This window comes from Perca flavescens, chromosome 13 (genome assembly GCF_004354835.1).
Source record: "Perca flavescens isolate YP-PL-M2 chromosome 13, PFLA_1.0, whole genome shotgun sequence".
NCBI classification, from domain to species: Eukaryota; Metazoa; Chordata; class Actinopteri; order Perciformes; family Percidae; genus Perca; species Perca flavescens.
In genome coordinates this window covers 19,672,314-19,691,653 of record NC_041343.1, presented here as the reverse complement: position 1 = coordinate 19,691,653, position 19,340 = coordinate 19,672,314, and the positions used below count along the sequence as shown (strand labels likewise).

At 38.8% G+C, this 19,340-nt stretch overlaps 1 protein-coding gene across 1 annotated transcript; it reads right to left on the bottom strand.

Annotated features, from left to right (window-relative positions):
• Positions 1-1,525: 1,525 nt before the first annotated feature.
• LOC114567069 (U2 small nuclear ribonucleoprotein auxiliary factor 35 kDa subunit-related protein 2-like) lies at positions 1,526-19,313 on the bottom strand. The gene is made up of 4 exons (XM_028595965.1): positions 19,118-19,313; positions 18,138-18,872; positions 17,526-17,627; positions 1,526-1,573 (listed from the first exon to the last, which is right to left on the bottom strand). The coding sequence occupies exons 2-4, from the start codon at positions 18,318-18,320 to the stop codon at positions 1,526-1,528; spliced, it is 333 nt and encodes a 110-aa protein (XP_028451766.1). The 5' UTR covers positions 18,321-18,872; positions 19,118-19,313.
• Between the last annotated feature and the right edge of the window lie 27 nt (positions 19,314-19,340).

Genomic DNA, 19,340 nt, shown 5'->3' with positions numbered 1-19,340 from the left:
GCGAAACAAAAGAAGAAAAACAAACGTCTGCTACATCTTCACTTCTTTGTGCTTCAAACAGTTGTTTAAAGTGCTCATATTATGCTTTTTGGCTTTTTCCCTTTCTTTTATTGTGTTGTATATCTTTTTTGTGCACGTTATAGGTTTACAAAATGAAAAAGCCCAAAGTCCACCTCAAAGGGACTGTTCACAAACTGCTCCAAACAGCTCTATTGTAGTCCACCTTTACTTCCGTGATGAACGTGCGTCACTTTGTAACACACGTTATAATGCTCACCTAGCTGCTAGCATGGCACTCCCTCACGCTCTGCAACTGACTAGCTAGCAGTACTTACTGCGCATGTGCGACTCCCAACAAAGATGGTACAGAAGTGAGATGTCTCACTCTGTAGCTAAAACAGAGAGCTCAACACACAGGGTGAAAAGAGGAGCTGCAGCAGTGTGCAGTACAACAAATATATGGTGTTTTCTGAAAATTAAACCACATAAACCTATTCTTGTACAACCTCTAAATACAATTATGAACCTGAAAACGAGCATAATATGAGCACTTTAAAAGAAACAATCTGAGAGGTTTATATGGGAAATTCTTTGGTGGAAAAAGGGGGCCCTGACACTGCTTTTTTTATATAAGGGTTCACAAGCCCAAAAGGTTATATTTTATAAGCTTATCATATGTTTTCAAGGTAAATCTGAAAAGTAACTAGTAACAGCTGTCAAATAAATGAAGTGGCATATCAGTATAAGGATAAAACATAACATGGAAATACTCAAGTAAAGTACCTCAAAATTGTACTTAGCACGTAAGTACAATTTTGAGGTACTTTACTTTACTAGAGTAAATTTACTTAGTTACTTTTCACCACTGGAAACCCTAATCAGTGTCTACTAACATACAAATGCAGCTAAATAAATTGTGAATTGTCTGTGAACTTTTATTGGTATGTGACATTTTCATTTAAGAGTTTAAGTTACTTTCCCACTTTTAAAAGCAGGGTTGTATTGTATAGGCCCACACTTCTTTCTTTTTTTCTCCAACTATCTCTGTTACATACTGTTTATCCAAACTTGGCCAGCTAACTCACTCCTGGAGCAGTAGCGAGAGAGATTCATAGAGAGGGAGAGATGGATGCACACATAGAGAAGAAGGAGACAAAGTACAGATGAAAAATAGTAACCTTGACAGATGAGTGACAAAAACAGAGATGCAAATAGAGAGATTGATGGCCGGCTGAGAGAAATATAGAGGTTATAGAAGGAGAGATATGGGTAAAAAGAGTTGAAGCTGGCAACAAAAGTGAGTGAGAGGTTGAAAGAGGAGGATGAAAAAGTAGAGGAAAGGTTCATCTCTCTCCCCCTCTTCCTCTCAATCCTTTTCTCTCCCGTCTTTCTCTTTTGGCCAGTTGACAACTCAGTAGGAGTAAGACTACCATCTGTCTATTGGAGAGGAGTGAACAGCCCTCCACCTATTTCTTCTCCTCCTCCTCCTCCTCCTCCTCCTCCTCACTTCCTTCCTTATCTCCCTCTATTTCTCCTGCTCTACCTCCTCTTCATGAAACTCTTCCTCTCCATTCTGACAGCATGTGAGAGAAAGAAAACCAGACAGAGCCAATTGACAGACAGGATACTAATACACAAATATGCTAATCCTGCTTTGCACTCGTATGCTATCTGTGCTGTTTTATAGTGTGTGTGTGTGTGTGTGTGTGTGTGTGTGTGTGTGTGTGTGTGTGTGTGTGTGTGTGTGTGTGTGTGTGTGTGTGTGTGTGTGTGTGTGTGTGTGTGTGCGTGTGTGTGTGTGTGTGTGTGTGTGTGTGTGTGTGTGTGTGTGTGTGTGTGTGTGTGTGTGTGGCAAGGCCTAGCCCCTGGGTAATAAAACAATACAAAGAGAGCTTTAGGCCTGCTGGGCCCGCAACAGCACTTGAATACCAAATCAGCCAGCAGAGATCACTGGGGGAAAGGTGTAGTGTGTGTGTGTGTGTGTGTGTGTGTGTGTGTGTGTGTGCAGGAATGAGGCATATAGCAGAAAGCGGCCCAGTTTTTTTCGGTAGTGACCGTTGTTTCGGTAACTCCTGCTTCTAAAAGTGGGAGAGCAACTTCGCAACATCTCTGGGCACAGATGGATGAATTTCTAAAAAAGAAAGGAAGATTGATGATGGGGGGTGCATAAAATAGCAAACAAGAACGGGTATTTATAAAAAGATATAGAGTATGGAGCGCCGTAGAAAGGATTTCTACCAGTTTCACTTCTCTGTTGGTCCACACACACACACACACACACACACACACACACACACGTATTCATATATATATACCCACACATCGCTTTTTTTTTCTCTCTATCTCACCCTTGTCTGTCAGCCAGCCTTTGCCTTAATGGACCATACACACAATTACTACTGATTAATATACCACTTAACATTTTGACCCCACTCAGGCAACACACACACACACACACACACACACTCACACGTACACAACACTTAACATTCTGCCCTTGCCCTGGTATCTTCTCAGGTACCCAGCATGCTGCACCGACACTCCAGGGCAGCCCCGCTGAGACCACTGCTGTCTGAAGAGGAGAGTAAAAGTCTGTGTGTGTGTGTGTGTGTGTGTGTGTGTGTGTGTGTGTGTGTGTGTGTGTGTGTGTGTGTGTGTGTGTGCGCGAGCGCGCGCGTATGTGCATGTGCGTGTGTTGAAATGAGAACATGCCAGCACCAGCCCCTGAGGGACTACCAGCCAGTCCAAGTCCTCAGGGAGCTTCAACACTTTGGGAATGGCCCTACAGTGGGGCATCATCTCAGCCAAGGGGCCCAGAGGGATGGGGGAGAGAGAGAGAGAGAAAGGTGGTCGATTGGGGCACAGTGGGGCCCGATCATCATCAAGGGAGGGAGGGAGGATGAACTGATACGTGGGAAAGGTGGATAAAAGATTGAGAGTGTAATGGAGAAGGGGTTGGTGAAAAACTGTCAAGGTTTCTCTTGATCTCTCCATGAACTTGTCAAACTGAAGTCAAACACATCACTTCTTATACTGCCAACAATATTATATTTAATTATAATGGGAGTGTGAGAGGATAGAAGGGTTTGAGGAAACCAGAGGCATGTAATGTGACCTGTGGAGACTTTGAGTCAACATTAGCTATTCAGCGAATTGTGTTTCTAAAAGAACAAAACTTAACTTAACTTAACCTGCAATAACAGTTTTTTCTGTCCACTGCGGGCAGTGGAAACAAGTTGTGAACACAACACTGACATATCACATTCTAAGTTGGTATGGCAAAAGCAGTTGCTTATTTACACATTCAGCAGATACAAAGCAACACTATCATTCATTTGGAGTCGTGTTTGTGGCAACCTGATGAATGTAAATTATTAATTTCTAAAACTAATTTCTAAGTGTGTGAATAACCATACACCAGAAATATTTTGTCAACTAGTAGTGAAACAAAAGAGCGGAATAAGAACTAGAAGCACAATAAGTGGTAACTGTATAGCGGCAACATTTGGTCAGACATCATTTTCAGTAAGAGGCATAAAATTGTGGAACGCTTTACTATTAGAAATTAAAACATTGACAGAACTCAAAGGTTTTTAATACACATTTAAAGCAATGGCTGAAACTGAAACAACTCTGTGAACACTGACTATACAAGATACAAGACAATTCATACAAACATAATGTTGCATATGTTAGCATGCATAGACATATGCATACTTTTGTGTTCTTGTATTGTTAAATGTGTCTAAACTCTGTTTTATAGTGATTTTTACATTCATTTAAGTTCATATTTTATTTCATGTATGGGATGTATTTATTGTTATAATAGTTACAAATTTTTATATTAATACTCTGTAATTTCTGTTTTAATTTTAAAAGCCTAACCAGGGACAGGGGTTGCAAATTAGTCATGGCTATAAACCTGTATGCATGGCATCTACTTTGTATTCTTTATACAGCAATGTTCTATGCATTTGTCCCTGCCAAATAAACATTAAGAAGATATTCTCTCTCTTTTTAGCTCTGTTTTTGGTCTCTACCAACTCCTGAGGGAAATATCTGTCTCTTTAGCTGCTAAATGCTGCACATCTGTATGTTCACCAACTAGTAGCTAAATGCTGTTGGATGCTGAGCAGGTAGTGTACAGCTCTATGAGAGTGGTGAAAGTAAACAAAAACAGTGACGTTGCAGGTCGGATAGCTAAACAATCAACTGAAACTCGTTAGCCCCGTAAAGCTGAGGGGCAGCTGCAGATTCAGGTGATGAATTCTCTGTACGTTCATCAGAACGACCACTTGTTTTCACATTGTCATTTCATACGTTGTTATTATAAAAAAATTATTTATTTGCTAAAAATAATGGGACTTTTTGTCTCTGCTGTGGCACAGGCTGTTGCAAAACTGTCTGCAAAGCTACTGGTGGGTGACAAATTAAAGAAAAAACTGGGGATAAAAGCAAGTAATGAAACATAATAAATACAGATGCTTTTATATGGGCATGTGGGGTATGAAAGGTTTGAGTCTGAAAATTGTGTGAATCATGTGCTAAAGCCTTTGCAGTCACCAGTTCTCAATTCAACACATAACAGATTGTAAGCATTTGTAAAAACTTTTTTTCTGGACTGTTACAGTAAAGGCAACAGTGTGTCATCACATCACTTCAACAAACAAACAGGCTTTGTTTGTCTCAGACAGATAGGATGCCTGCACACTTCACAGTCCAAGACCTGAGCTGTACTTTATTTCACCATTTATTAAACCAGCTCAATGTTGTAAACTATTCAGCTTAGTATGGTAAGAGTGTAGAAGTGAGCTGAGAGCAAAAAGATAAAATGCACCACAAGCAACTGAGGGGGTTAAACTATATAAAGAGAGAGAAAAAGAAAGGCACATTATAGAGATAAAAAAAAAGGTTTGAATGTGGCATGAAGGTAGCAGTGAGGGAGTAACAGATCAAGGTGTGCGAGGATCACAAGGGAGAGGCAGGGATGGTGTGACAGTGAAGGCTGGAGGGAGGGTGTGAGTCAAAAATACAAATCAGAGGAGAAACATAGAGAAAGGTATTAATTATATACAAGGCACTGGGGTGAACACACTACGGGCCTGATGTTCTCATGATAGAGACATGAACATACACATCACACAAACCCAAGAGGGTTACCTGGTGCAGGAGACAGTGCTAGTGATAGTGCTGTGATAGTGTGACAGCTCAGTCACAAAGTTTGTTTTTTGCATGCATGGGGTTTATCGTGCAATTTGCCAGAACGTGAGGAAACTGGGTTTTTATTTATCTTTATTATCCTTCTTTTAAAAGTGGTCTTACAAATCTTTTTCAATGTTTTTCTATGTTCCACAGAATGTTTTTTTCTCCATTTTCTATTATTTTCTATTATTATGTACTGAGATTTTTTACATAGGTAAAAGTAGAAATACTGCAGTATAAAATACTACTATTAAAATTATACTAGTTAAACCTGAGTATTCAAAATTGTATTTAAATGCAACCCTGTCTCCTAGAAATTATATTTATATAGCCTACTTCTAATTTGCAATAGCAAATACATTATGAAACATGCCATCCAATATATTTTTTCAACATAAGGAAATTCAATTTTAAATGAACGTATAATTGTAAAATGGTCATACTGGACATACGTATGTGCATGTAATTCATTTGTTTTGCTATTATATCGCTATATGCTATATCGTAGCCAATAAAGCATGACTATACTATTTTCTGATTATATTTAGGTGCTCACAGCAATCGGTTAAGGTTAAAAAAAAGATTGCCCATATATAGAGGTTTACTCCTCGACGCAGCGGGTTTGATTCCGACCTGCAACCCTTTGCTGCATGTCATTCCCCCTCTCTCTCCCCTTTCATGTCTTCATCTGTCCTGTCAAATAAAGGTCTATAATGCCCAAAAAATAATCATTAAAAAAAAGATTGAAAAATTTAAAAGTCAAAAACGACTTGAAGCGCAAGGCAGGATGTTTTTACTTTGTCAAATGAAATCACAAACGTGACCACTTCCTACAACTACTGTGCAGTACATAAATGTAATTCCTATACTGAAAAGCAATTCCAGTTAACATAATCCAGGCAGTAATTACATTTCACTCCAAAATGTAAGTTAGTAGTAGTATATAAACATATAAACATTTTAGACATCTACAGTTTAACAAGGATCTAGTGAAAGTAATAATTTCTTAATCACACAAGAACATGTATAAAATATGAAGGTTGAATAAAACTCATGCGGTGAACAAAGCTGATGTGTTACAGTGTGTTGCGATAAGTGTTGGAAATGATGTGTGTATCTACCCGTGTGCAGTCCACTAATGAGATATTGACTCCATTGTGACTGTACAGTAGCCTACATTGTTTATCCCCCTTATTTATTTATAAACAATTGATGTGTGGGTTCAGCTGAGTTCCTACAAACACACACAGTGAATGAGCGAGGCAGAGAGATCAATATGCAACATTAACACAGGGTAGTCTTTAATGTTATTTTCATTTGGAAAACACAAACCCACTGTTTATTTCCATTTCCATAACCCTCATTCTCTTATGATTGATACCTCTCGGTGTAGCTGTCTCACCCCCACCCCACTACCCCCATTCCAAATGCACATACTCACACACACACACACACATTCATCACACCCGGCCCTCTCTTTTCTCTCTCTCTCTCTCTCTCTCTCTCTCTCTCTCTCTCTCTCTCTCTCTCCCTCTCTCTCTCTCTCTCTCCTGGCTGTGTCAGCAGCAGCACCCGCAGTACTTGGGTCTTTGTGTCTCCTTCATATCATCTTGTTAAAAATTAAAGTGATTCTACTACCCTCCATCTTTCTCTCTCTCTCTAATGCTAATCTGTTCCCTGTTGGACCAGTATGCAGATGAGACGCAAATACAGCAGAGCCTGATGAATAGTGATGAGGCTATAACACACACACACACAGAGACTTTACACACACCTGAGCAGCCTTGGAATGCCCTGTGGTTTACCTGTCTGTCTGTCAATCAAAGCAGTGACCGAGTGAACCAAGGTTTGTGTGTCTGTGTATGTGTGTGAGTGTGTCCTTAAAATCACTCGTCAAACCATGAAATTAAAGTTAAATTATGATCCAAAAAGTCCGTCATTTTAAAAATATAGGCTACTTGTATTAGAACAACCAATGATCTTTTGTCGTGTAGTGTGTTTCATTTACAGATAAAAGGGTGATGTTATTATTGTTTTACCCTTGTCTGTAACCAAAAAATGTACTGTAGGTCTGAATGTCTCCATGTCCCTTTAAAAGATATGGTGTTACAAATCAATTCATTTGTTTCTTTTTTTTACTATATTATAACAGTTGACTGTACATATATGCAAACAAGTAAAAATCTGGCATGGCTTAAGTGTTGATAGGAGCACAGATATACTAACCTATAGCTTATTAGTCAGTTTAAATGAAGATCTCTCAATTAACCCCGCTAATGTGTGTTCCCTCTTATAGTAACTGTTTTTCTCCTGAATATCTTTAACTGGGGAAGAGGGGGGTTCCCCTTTGTCCCACTGGTAGATGTATGGTTTCCTGCATGAGGGTTTGAATCAGTATATTACTGACATAGACAGACAGGAAACAGAAATAAGAGAATCCCCTCCAAGGTCAACATGTGCCAGAATTTGATGTGACATTTAATATTCTGTGAAAATAAAATTACAATTTCACAAACATACATGGTTGCGTGATGGATGTGTGATGTGGTGAACTGGGGCTGACCTCACACAAAGTAGCCTACAGGCAGGATATACAATATGACAGCAAACTAAACATAAACATATTAGATGTACTATGCACTGAGAGCCAAAATGATGATCCAGTGCAGCAACAGCAGAGGAGCTGTTGACATTATGAGGACATAGTGAGTAACCTTAAGTGCTCTGGGATGTATGTAGCTATGTAGCTAGCTGATGCTGGAAAGTTTATATTTGTTGCCATGACAATGCCAGAAATGAATATAAGCGATCTGTACGATTGCTAAGTAGTTTCAGTTTTACGCATTATTATAAAACAGTTTATTAAATTTCGGGTTCAACTGAGTTGTATTTTGTCTTTTGGTATATTCAGTACGAACAAGTTTTATTTTGGTAAGCTACAGGACCGGAAGTTTTTGTCAAGGGCGAACTGTTAAGCTCCTGTTTTGTTTTATTCTACTGCTGGTCTAACAGGCGAACACATTTTTACGGTGTTCCATCATACTTCTATAAGGAATAAATGTGAATATGGACATCAGTATGAAGTGTGGACTCCTTTATGACCAGGGTAGCTACAAGTTATAGAGTTGTTGAAAATAGTTATGTCTGAAGGCGCTGGGGATAAAGGGACATGGATCTTCCAGTGCACAAAAAGACCAGACATGCTATTATATGTATATATATATATATATATATATATATATATATATATATATATATATATATATATATATATATATATATATTATAGTGCAACTTGTATGACCCTATTGAAATAGATGCACAGATATCAAATGTGCAAAACAGAATGAAGTTAAACCAGGTTCAACTTTTGCTGCATTGGCATACAAATAAATGCAAGAGCACATTCTTTGTAGATTACTTAGCGATCATTGTGACAAAAGATAAAACAGTTGCCAGCATGTTACGTTTCCACAGTTGTAAAAACCTGTATTACCAATTGTTACTGTACACAGGTACCTAAAACAACGAGCCCCACCAATGCAACCGCGCTGTTTTAACGCAGGGCTGTTTTCTGCTCTGTGGTGGTGTACACATAAGCACACTCTAAGTATAGTACAAATTATATATATATATATAGTATACAAATTATAAATTTTTCAACTTGTGGCACATTGTAGGGTCCAGACCCCTAGGTTAGGAAACCATGCTTAAGTTTTCTAATTTCCCTTTTAAATGTACCAATATTCATTATATTTTTGTGCAGTGAATAGTTTTGTAAGATTGTGGGTTTTATATGTTATGTGAACTCTGTAGTCCGTGATGAGAGAGACTCAGCTACAATGTCAGATCACAGCACCTAATTGTCCTCCAGTCTGGCAAAAATAAATCAGGTGAAGAGAGTGGAAATGTTGCTTTTCTCTCTTTTCACAGCCCCTGTCCCCAACATTAACAGTGCTTTTTGTGTCTGTTTAATTTTATTCATTTTAGTCCAGTGTTTCAGTTTATACAAAATATCAATTAGGTTATAGAAATAACACAAGCTTGTTTAATTTAGTTGTATTATTGTTTCATAAGTTGAAAGGGGTTCACCCTATTGTGTGTGATGATGTTTTTGGTGTGTTAGGGTAGATCAGCTGCTCAATCAGGGATATGTCCTCTTAGCAGGGAGCGGCTGGGCCCTGATAAGATGTAGGAAGATGGCTAAGATAGTTCTGCAGTAAATTGCATTATTTTACATTTGGTGTGCTCATTGGTGTGTTTGGGAGCCCATAGATAAATTGTGATGTCAGCAGTAACCAAGAAATCCTACATTAACGCTTTGTTAATTATGTTGATTTTGATGCTTGCTCTACCTTGTTTACCTGGGCAGGGTAGGTTCCAGTTAGGTGAGGCTGAGAACACCATTCACTGGAGTATGAGGGAAGAAGAAGGTGGCAGCTTGCTTTGTGGCTTAGCTTTCATAAGTTTTGTGTTCTTTTTGTGTCAGTTTAATTTAGTTTTGTTAAATTTCACAGGTTTTAATTTAGCCTTTGTTTCAGTAAACTTTTTTGTTAATGAATTTCACCTTTTTTGCACTCACTTCTGCTTATTGACCTGGCTCCTAAAAATCCCTTTTAACGTTTTCTGGTGCCAAGCAACATCATCTGCCCTTAATATGGGATGGTGGTGCCAAAAAGAGAATAAAAGAGATGGAGTGCCTGACATTTTCATTTGTAGTGGTGTATCATGCCACCTAATTCTGTTGACTATTACTGCATTAATATATTGCCTCTTCTGAATTTATAACATATAATAGCAAACTTCTGCAACTAATCACAAGCATGCATATAAATACACACACACACACACGCAGCTGCAGTGAAGGCTGTTTCCTGTATGTGTCCACATTACTGTTGCATCTGCACAGGCATTTCCTGTCCAACCTTGAAACCAAGCCCTCATCCACGACCACCATCACGTTCCACACTCTTCCCCCATTTCCCCACAAGACATCCTTTTTGCTCAACATTCACACATCCATTCACATACTCATCCACTGCCCAAACACACAATACCCCTATATGTTCACTTATGCACTGAGTGTCCAAATTAAAAAGTGACTTGGCAAAAACAATCACCAGGGGAAGATAAATACGTACATGCCTCAAACCTGTAATTATCAGTTATGAAAAACTAAATCCTACGGGGCAATCTTGGCATTGTTTTCATGACTAGAAGCAAAAATACAGCACAAACTCCAACTTTACAAGCACCCAGAGTTACTCTAATCTGCCACTTTCACACAGGGAAGCCGTGATGTCATCAATCAGAAACCCAGCGCTCGAGCGGCGGCCAGCCTTCCCCAACCCGGCCACATGTGTTTTTATTCAACAGGAAAGTTATAGCAGAAAAGGTTAGGTCACAGATAGTTTAAAATAATATTATTCATGTAAAGGAAAGTGGAAACGATCCCTGCATGTGACTTCACTCTATTTACACAAGCATGCCCTGAATACATTGATATCGCCAGCCAGTAAAACTCGCAGCACACACACACGCACACAGAACATATTACACATTAATTGCATGAACTGGATTTCATAAGGTGACGGAAAGGAACCAAGTCAGAGCCTGACAATTAGCAAAGATTTAAAATAACAACTGAGGGCCTAAGGGTTAGTGTTAAAGCAGAGGAGACATAATGAGAGTCAGAGTTATGATTCCAACTCACGGGAGAAACAGAGACACTGTTGTAGTGTTCGCATATCCAATGCCAAGTTGTTACAGTTCTTGGATAAGCTCTCTGGTTGTTTTAATACTGACTTGATGAGGAAAATATTGATTAAAATACGTCACATAAAAGTTGTGGAACAGGCATTTCTAAATGAATGCTGTTGGCTATGTTTAAAGACCAGTGGCAAGAGAGATGGATGGATGAAAACCATCAACTATTACTAGCCTATTTTTGCTTTGCAGAACAGTCTTTTCCAAATGAAAATGCGTATGTGTGGATATTATATGCACTATCGGACTTGTATTTTTGTATTTTGGGGACGAAGGTTTGTGTGTGTGTGTGTGTGTGTGTGTGTGTGTGTGTGTGTGTGTGTGTTGCAGTAGACTGTGTGTTTTTGTGTGAAAAGAGGACACATCATCAGACACACAGGATACAGCACCACACTTCCCACGGGAGAGTAGCAACAGAGAGAGAAAGATGTGGTCATGAATCTGAACATTCACACGGCTGTTGTCTTGCTGAAATAAATGGTTGACACTTCTAGCCAAGCGGTTTTGCTCTTTTTTACCTTTTCTGCCTTATTAATTAATTGAGATAGTTTGCGTAGTTCTAATATGAAGTATCGCAAAAAAAAACGTTTGTACGCTTGGCTAACAAGTTCGTTCATAACACGCTAACGGTAAATTCACATATCAACTTGTCAAGTTTTGTGTTTACAGCTTGCTTCTGCTGCCCCCAACTGGCCAAAACATAATATATTACATGTATTATGTACAAAAGATTTTTAAAGGGGTTATAAAACGATTATATAGGGTATTTTACACTGTTCCTTAAGTTCTCCTAATGGGGTATGTAACATTGGTTGGGCTGAAACTTGCCCGAATGCTATTTTATTGGGCCCTTAACTACCCATTCCAAATATGGTATGCTCATGAATTTTTTAGATGAGCTGCGCGCTGATTGGTTTGAGCGAACCACATAGAAACACATTGGAGACTCGACAGCAGGTCTCATATTTCAGACACTGCAAAGTTGTACATTGTTTGTCGAGCTATTTCCTTATTAAATTCACTTCTGAGACTTTTTTAAGCGAGAAATCAACTATGTAAAGTTCAAATATGGGCCGTTTTACGAAAATTGATGGCTAATTACAAATTTGGTAAGACGTGTTGGACTTTAGCTAGGAGCTCCACACAGTCTGACGAGAAAGCGGCAACCTCCATACCCAGTGAAAGTTTCCCTGGGTACTGGACTACTGGAATACTCGAGGCTCCGTGGAGCTCCGCGGAGCTGGCTGGCTGCCAGCTGCCGGCATAACTAGAATAGCTATATTTCCAGTTTGAATTTCATCACACCACTTATATAACATCTACCCCAAGGTCTTATGAAGCTAAAAATGGTGTCAGATTTCAATTTAATGAATTTTTGTGAACATTAGGGGTTTTGTTAGCTGCGACTGTCCCTTCAATACTATGTGTACAGATTGCGGCTAGTTATCTAAAAAATGGTGTCTGATTTCAATTTTATGAATTTTTGTGAATTTAAGAGGAATTCTAAGAGGAGGCTAGCTAGCTCTCATTGATAGAGCTACATCCAGCTTGTTTAAATAACTCAACACATTATAATTACACACATTATAAGATTAACTGGAACCTGTGGTAAGAGATTGCTGGCGTATCAAGCTCGCTGACCGCGCTCTCACTCACACACACCGGCCATTTAGCAGGAAGAGGGGAGCTGCAGGCCCTGGAGCTCTGTCAGGGCTGCGGCGTTTGGTAGTCCATTAACTCAAAGCAGATGAACAATGTAAACAATTTCTGAGATCTGCACGACCTAGATTCAGAAGACTAACTGATCTCAGGTCAGTTGTGTAGCCTATGTAAATGTTGGGGCGTGACAAAGAGAGAGACTAGAGCCAAATGAGGAGGAGCCGCCGAGTTGACGTCAACTAGGCGGCTCGTTGAGATTTGCCCGTTTTCAGAGGCCGTTTCAAATTGTGAGATTTGCAGAGGAAAGAGGTGTCAATGGGATTTTGAGGTTCTATGTATGTCCTAGTTACCCACTAAACTGTCATTATTCAACTATGACAAGGTAAAATCGGTTTTGCATTCTATCACCCCTTTAACAGAAAATAAAAGTTGATTTTACATAAATTAATTCAAATTGGTGTCATCTTCCCTTTCAGGATTACAAGAACAAAACAAGAATGAGGATGAAGAGACTAGACTGCCTTGCTCAAGGACTTCTCAGTCACAGTTACTGACGGTAAAGTGTACCTTCATCTGTTCTCCCATCCCTGTATCTTCTTTGCCCCATATACAATTCAAACATCATGATTGCAGACTCCCTTCTGTAATCTTCAAGCTACTGCCCCTTCAGCTGGTCAAACTTTGTTAGAAATATGGGACACATCGTGTGTTTGTGTGGGAGACCGTTTCACTAACCCACACAAACACACCCATTTCCATAAAGAATCAACCTTATGTCATTTTCCCAGGAGACTGGAGCATCTGCAGCAAATCAACCTTGCTTTTCCTTCACCTCCCTCTTTTCTCTCTCTGGCTCCCACTCACTTGCTTCCTCTATTTTGTTGTTGTTGCATTTTTAAGTTATTAGGAACAAGTGTAACGGGCCAAACACTTCCTTCCTCTATCTCTGAAACAAACAAGCATCCATTGGCTCAAATGAATTATTTGCTGTAATGCACAGATGCTTGTCTTCTGTCTCAGAAGTCACAATGTTGTGGGAAAGAGAGCGTTATATGCAAACATAACTTCATTGGTCACCAGTAGTATTGGCTTGTGATCAGTTAGCATCCGAACCACCACTGTTACTCAGTAGGCATGACGTTTTGGGCACTCCACTGCTAAGTTCCTAGTTCACACACTGGAAGACCCCCACACTCCCACTCCCACCCCCTTGTGCACGCTGTTAATGGAGCAGGACCTGTCTACGCAGCGCAATGGACACATCTACTCGCTGGAATTTCCCATGGCTGATCATCATCTGTGGTCACGGACGCCTTCCACTTCAGCCATCTCGCCCACTCTCCATCCCAATGCAAAAAAGTGGGAAAACAAATCAAACAATTCACAGTTTCCCATTATTCTCTCTGTCTGTCAGCATATGGTTCCAATCAGCAGTGTGTGTGTGTGTGTGTGTGTGTGTGTGTGTGTGTGTGTGTGTGTGTGTGTGTGTGTGCGTGTGCGTGTGCGTGTGTGTGCGTGTGCGTGTGCGTGTGCGTATATGAGACACACCATGTGAATGTTTTTATTTTCCATACATTTTCTTCTCAGATACAAAGCTCTTTGTCCACACTCTTTCTCCATCTCTTTGGCTCCTCCTTCCTCTCATGCCCTCTCCATCTTCTTCCATTTCTTTCTCTCTCTCTCTCTCTCTCTCTCTCTCTCTCTCTCTCTTTCTCTCACTCACTATTTTAGTCTTGCTTTTCTTGGCTGCAAGTCAGACCTCAGGCAGACCTAGAGGTCTTTTTCCCAAGCGATCTCCAGGGAACAGAACGCACACACATGCACACGCACACAGACCCTGTTTTCACATGCTCTGTCCATTTCCTCCTCCGACTCTGCTCCTATCCCATATCTTTCTCTGTCTGCCCCTCCTTGTTGACTCATACAATATTGTTGCATTACTGTTAAGCTGTGTTGCAGTCATAGTTTATTGGAAAACAGAGAACATAGTGTTCAAAATGTGTTCTTGGCCCAGCTGAACTTTCTGCACCACGTACACCCATTTGTATACGTACATTGTACATGCTTTGTGGGTGTTTTAAGGCTTTATTTATCCAGGTTAGGGAGACCCGGTCGAGACTGCAGCAGCACATTAAGTTTTAGACAGAAAAACTGCAAATTCAAATGAACCCACAAGTTTGATCAAGTGCTATAATGTAATGTGATTGAATAAAACTGAAGGATATAATGGATTAATAACAAGATGTGTGCTGTGTCCTTTACTCCCCCCTGCAAAAAAAGTATTTTCAAAGAAACTATATGAGTTATAAAATCTTTGCATTAAAATGTGTTCAAATTCATTTGAAATGGCAATACTCTGTAAGCAGTGGGTGAAGAAGTATAGTTTAGAGTTAGTTTGTAGTTTATTTTGAACATGTAAAAAATATATATATATATAATATTAAATAAATGTAATATAATATTAATATAATATTAAAATAACAGATAAATAGGAACATGTACATCTCAGCACAATCTTCCAAAATTATTGTAAGTGATTCAAATAAGAAATTCCCATGTTCAAAAAGGAGTAGGAAGCAGTTCCAAAAAAAAACTTTTTCTGGTCCTACCCCCTTTTTCTATTTTTATCCTTTAGTTAAATACAAAACAATACAGTATTGCAATTGATTTGGATATTTTAGCCTTAATATAATGTACAGTATATGTGGCTTCCAAAATAATTTTTCATTGATTATTATTGAGTCAAATGCTCCAAGAATATCACCACTGCATTTTTTTGTTGTTCTATTGCTGTTGTTATTTCTTCTACAAATTGAATCAGTGCATGTGAAGTTGTTCTATTGGCCCTGAAACCATATTGCTGCTCACACAGTATGTTGTGTTTAGTAATGAAGTGGTCGAGCCTTGTGCAGAATATTTTTTCTAGTATTTTTGAGAACTGGGAGAGCAGTGAAACAGGTCTGTAGTTTGAAAGTGTATGTTTTTCACCAGCCTTGTATATATATATATATATATATATATATATATATATATATATATATATATATATATATATATCACCTTTGCCATTTTCATTTTATCTGAAAAAAAACCCAGTTTTCAGAGATTGAATACATACATGTTAGAGGTTTAACAACACAACCAATAATACTTTTAACCATAACCATGTTAATACCATTCCAGTCTGTGGACTTTTTATACTTAAATGTTTTAACAATCTCAATAATTTCTTTTTCATCAGTTTCCTTAACAAACATAGATTGATTAATATTGACATTCTTGCTTAGCACATCATTTATACTGCCAGCCTTTGTAAGCTCCTCAGCTAAACATGGACCAACTACGACAAAAAAATCATTAAATCCATTTCCAGCTAAGGTCATATCCTTAACCGCTGTATTGTTTTTAGTCAGAAAATAGTTAGAGTCTCCTGTTTTGCCTTTTTATTCTTGATAATTTCATTCAACACCTTCCAGGTGTTTCTTATATTGCTTCTGTTGTCCTATAGTAGTATACTGTAATAATTCTTTTTATTGCTTCTCATGATTCTGGTCAGTTTGTTTTTGTATATCTTGTATTTGTTTTCTGCTTCTTTAAGAACTCTTTATATAATAATTTTTTCTTCTTACATGCATTTAATATACCGTTAGTTATCCACGGTTTTTCATCAGATTTCTGTTTTACGTCTTTCTTTACCAGAGGACAGTTTTTGTTTTCATAAATTGATGTTACAACAGTCAAAAATTAATCATAGGCTTCATTCACGTTTTCTACGTACACTTTGCCCCTGTTTCATTAAATCCTCTTTGAATGTATTGATGTTTTCTTGGGTTCTGTGTCTGGTCATTGTGTATATTTTGTTGTCTTTCCTGGTCTTAGTGTAGCTATGTATGTTTGCAAAAACTGGCAGATGATCACTGACGTCATTTATTATTAGTCCACTTTCAACTTCATAGTCAATAACGTTGGTAAATATATTATCAATTAGTGTAGCACTATTGGTTGTAATTCTGGTTGGTTGAGTGATTGAGAGATATAAACCGGTACTGTACATCAAATGAATGAACTTAGATCTTGTAGTTAAGTATTTTCTTAAGTTTAAATTTGTAAGTAAAAGTAGCCATACCACAGTGTAGAAATACACTCAAGTAAAGTACAACTACATCAAAATTGTACCTAAGTACAGTGAATTCTGTAATTTCCACCACTTTCAGCAAGTAATATTTAGTTTGAAACTGAAAATATTTTCAAGGTTTCAAAACTTTAACTTGAAACAGACAGTCCTGTTATGGTGCTAATGTGACATAACTCTGATATTGACTGTATATGAGAACAAAGTTCACCAACCAACAGCAGGATTACAGTGCCCTCTAGTGGTGAGGCAGGGTGCAGATGTTCCAGAGTTTTATGATTTTGACATTAGCAGTGGTTTCTAATGTGACGGACAAAAATGTTTTCTTAAACAATAATAAGGTTACTTCTGTCAGTTTTACTGCCATGTATACTTCTACTGTGAGGTTAATGTTTGTACTCTCTTTCAGAGATAGGGATGACACATTGGCGGGAGAAGTACTCAGATATGTCCCGTTGTTTAGTGTAAAACGTCCACAGTGACTCAATATTGTAGAATGATAAAAAAAAAATAATAATAATAAAGAAATCAAAGCAAGAACTTTTTATAGGCTAAAAACCACATTTAATTATATACCAATTATGACACCTCTTTTGCTGGTAAAGGCTTGCTGGTGGAGGTTTGTTCAGAGGGGACTGCTGTCTCCTCACTCTCCTTCTACTTCTCTTTTTTTCTCCCTTTCCTTGTTTTCTTTCTTCTCTGTCTTCAATCTTTTCTTATCCTTCCTCGCATTTTCCTCTCTCTCCTTCTTCTCTCTCTCCTCCGCCTCTTTTTTCTCCTTCTTCAGCCTCTTTTCTGTCTCCTTCTTTGCCTTCTTTTCATCCTTTGCCATCTTGGCCTTCTCTTTGGTCGTTTTTAAGGCGTACTCCTGAAAAGACAGAATAATGATTCAGTATTTCCTCTTTAAAAACAGCCTGAAATGGGACAGTATTCACCAGTGCTGAGTACCGGCACTTCTGATATTCATCCACATAAGTACCCTTACTTCTAATTGTTATTAACAGTATTATTAATAGGCTTATATCATTGACTTGAAGTTTATACCACAATAAGTTATATATCATGATTTAAAATCAGACATTCAGTACCTTTGTTTCACATTTTCAGACAATTCAACTGTGAGATTGGCAGTCGAATCATGCTCCTTAGATCGAATAGTTGACTATTCAGGGTCACCTTTACAAAATATACGTATAAATATATCCATGACACATGAGATGATCATGTCATGCAACTGCTGAATTAGGGTACTGGCACCTTTTTTGATCCAATTCAGGCACTATTTGAAAGGGTAAATCTGTTGATCAAAAATGATTAGCTGACGTGGTGTACCTGAAGCTCAACATATTACATACATCTCCTCCTCCATCTTGCTCACCTTGTTGAGCCACTCCTGTTCTTTGATGAGCCACTTCTCTTCCACCTCTCTGCTCTGTTTCTGCAGCTCCTGTATTTTCTTAAAGCTCTCTTCCTTCTCCTCTGTCTGTCTCTGGCAGATCTGTGTCTCCAATGCTCTCACCTTGGCCAAGCTCTCCAGATTTCCCTCTATCAGTGCCATCATTTCCTTTCTGACACTGGCGATCACATCATCCTTTTCCTGGATGACCTGGCTCACCTTCTTCTCGCAGTCCTGCTGCAGAGTTTCCAGCTCGGCAGCTACCTCCTTCTGTCTAGCAATCGCCCGGCTTTACCACTCTTTATTTAACTGTATCAACATTTTATCAAAGGAAAGTTTCATTGCACTGAGCTGGTCCCGCTCTGCCTTCGAGGATTTTTTTACCTTCTCGGTCTCCATCATGTGGAAGTACAGACTTTCTGTCAAGCAGCATACTTTATCCTTCTTGCCCTCTTCTTGAGTGTCAAGCTTTTTTTGACTAGCTCTTGCGAACACTAAAGCCTTAACCATGTCACATTTGGCCATATACAGAGTTGACACTAAAAAGTCCTTTTCATACAGCAGCTTCTTTTTTTCTTTCTCCCAGTGGAGCTGCTTGATGGCTGTCCATTTCCTCAGAGCAGCATTTTCTGTAGCCAGCTTCTTGTTTTCTGCTTTGGAGCCCAGAAGGACCCGTTGCACGGCTTGCACGAATATGCTAAGAGCATGCTGGGAGTCCTGAAAGACACAAATATACATGCAATAGACAAGTGAAAGAAGTGTAGCCATTTGTATCTGTTGTAAAAGAGCCCTGCATCACCATCAGGAAAATGTCTCCTTCATTCGTTGCTTTGGCCCAAACTATTGAGTGAATGTACACATCTACATATACATCACTGAAAATTATTCACAATAATTGTATTTGTGGAATCTTAAAACAAAAGAAAAACTAGGCTGATTGTCTCCTGTTTAGAAAATCTTACCTCAACGCTTTTCTCCAGGTCTACTGAACACAGATGCTGAAGCGGTATTGGAGTTGTAGTATTTGCTCGTAGTTCTGGTGTACTTTCCATAGTTATTTCCGTTTCCACTGAGATGTTTCTCTATTTGAGGTCAGGTTGTAGCTAACTCACTGGAGTTTGTCACAAGGTTTTCATTTAAAACATGTATGTCGCCATAACGAGCTGCGTTTTGTGTCATAACAGG

What these genes read in the sequence shown, in the direction of transcription:
- LOC114567069 (XM_028595965.1), bottom strand. Translation starts at nt 18,320, where the DNA reads ATGATGGCACTGATAGAGGGAAATCTGGAGAGCTTGGCCAAGGTGAGA. An exon ending in AACAGGAGTGGCTCAACAAG is followed by an intron (nt 17,628 to 18,137) that starts GTGAGCAAGATG and finishes CTGTCTTTTCAG; the next exon opens with GAGTACGCCTTAAAAACGAC. An exon ending in TGAAGAAGGAGAAAAAAGAG is followed by an intron (nt 1,574 to 17,525) that starts GCGGAGGAGAGA and finishes ACATGCTGTCAG; the next exon opens with AATGGAGAGGAAGAGTTTCA.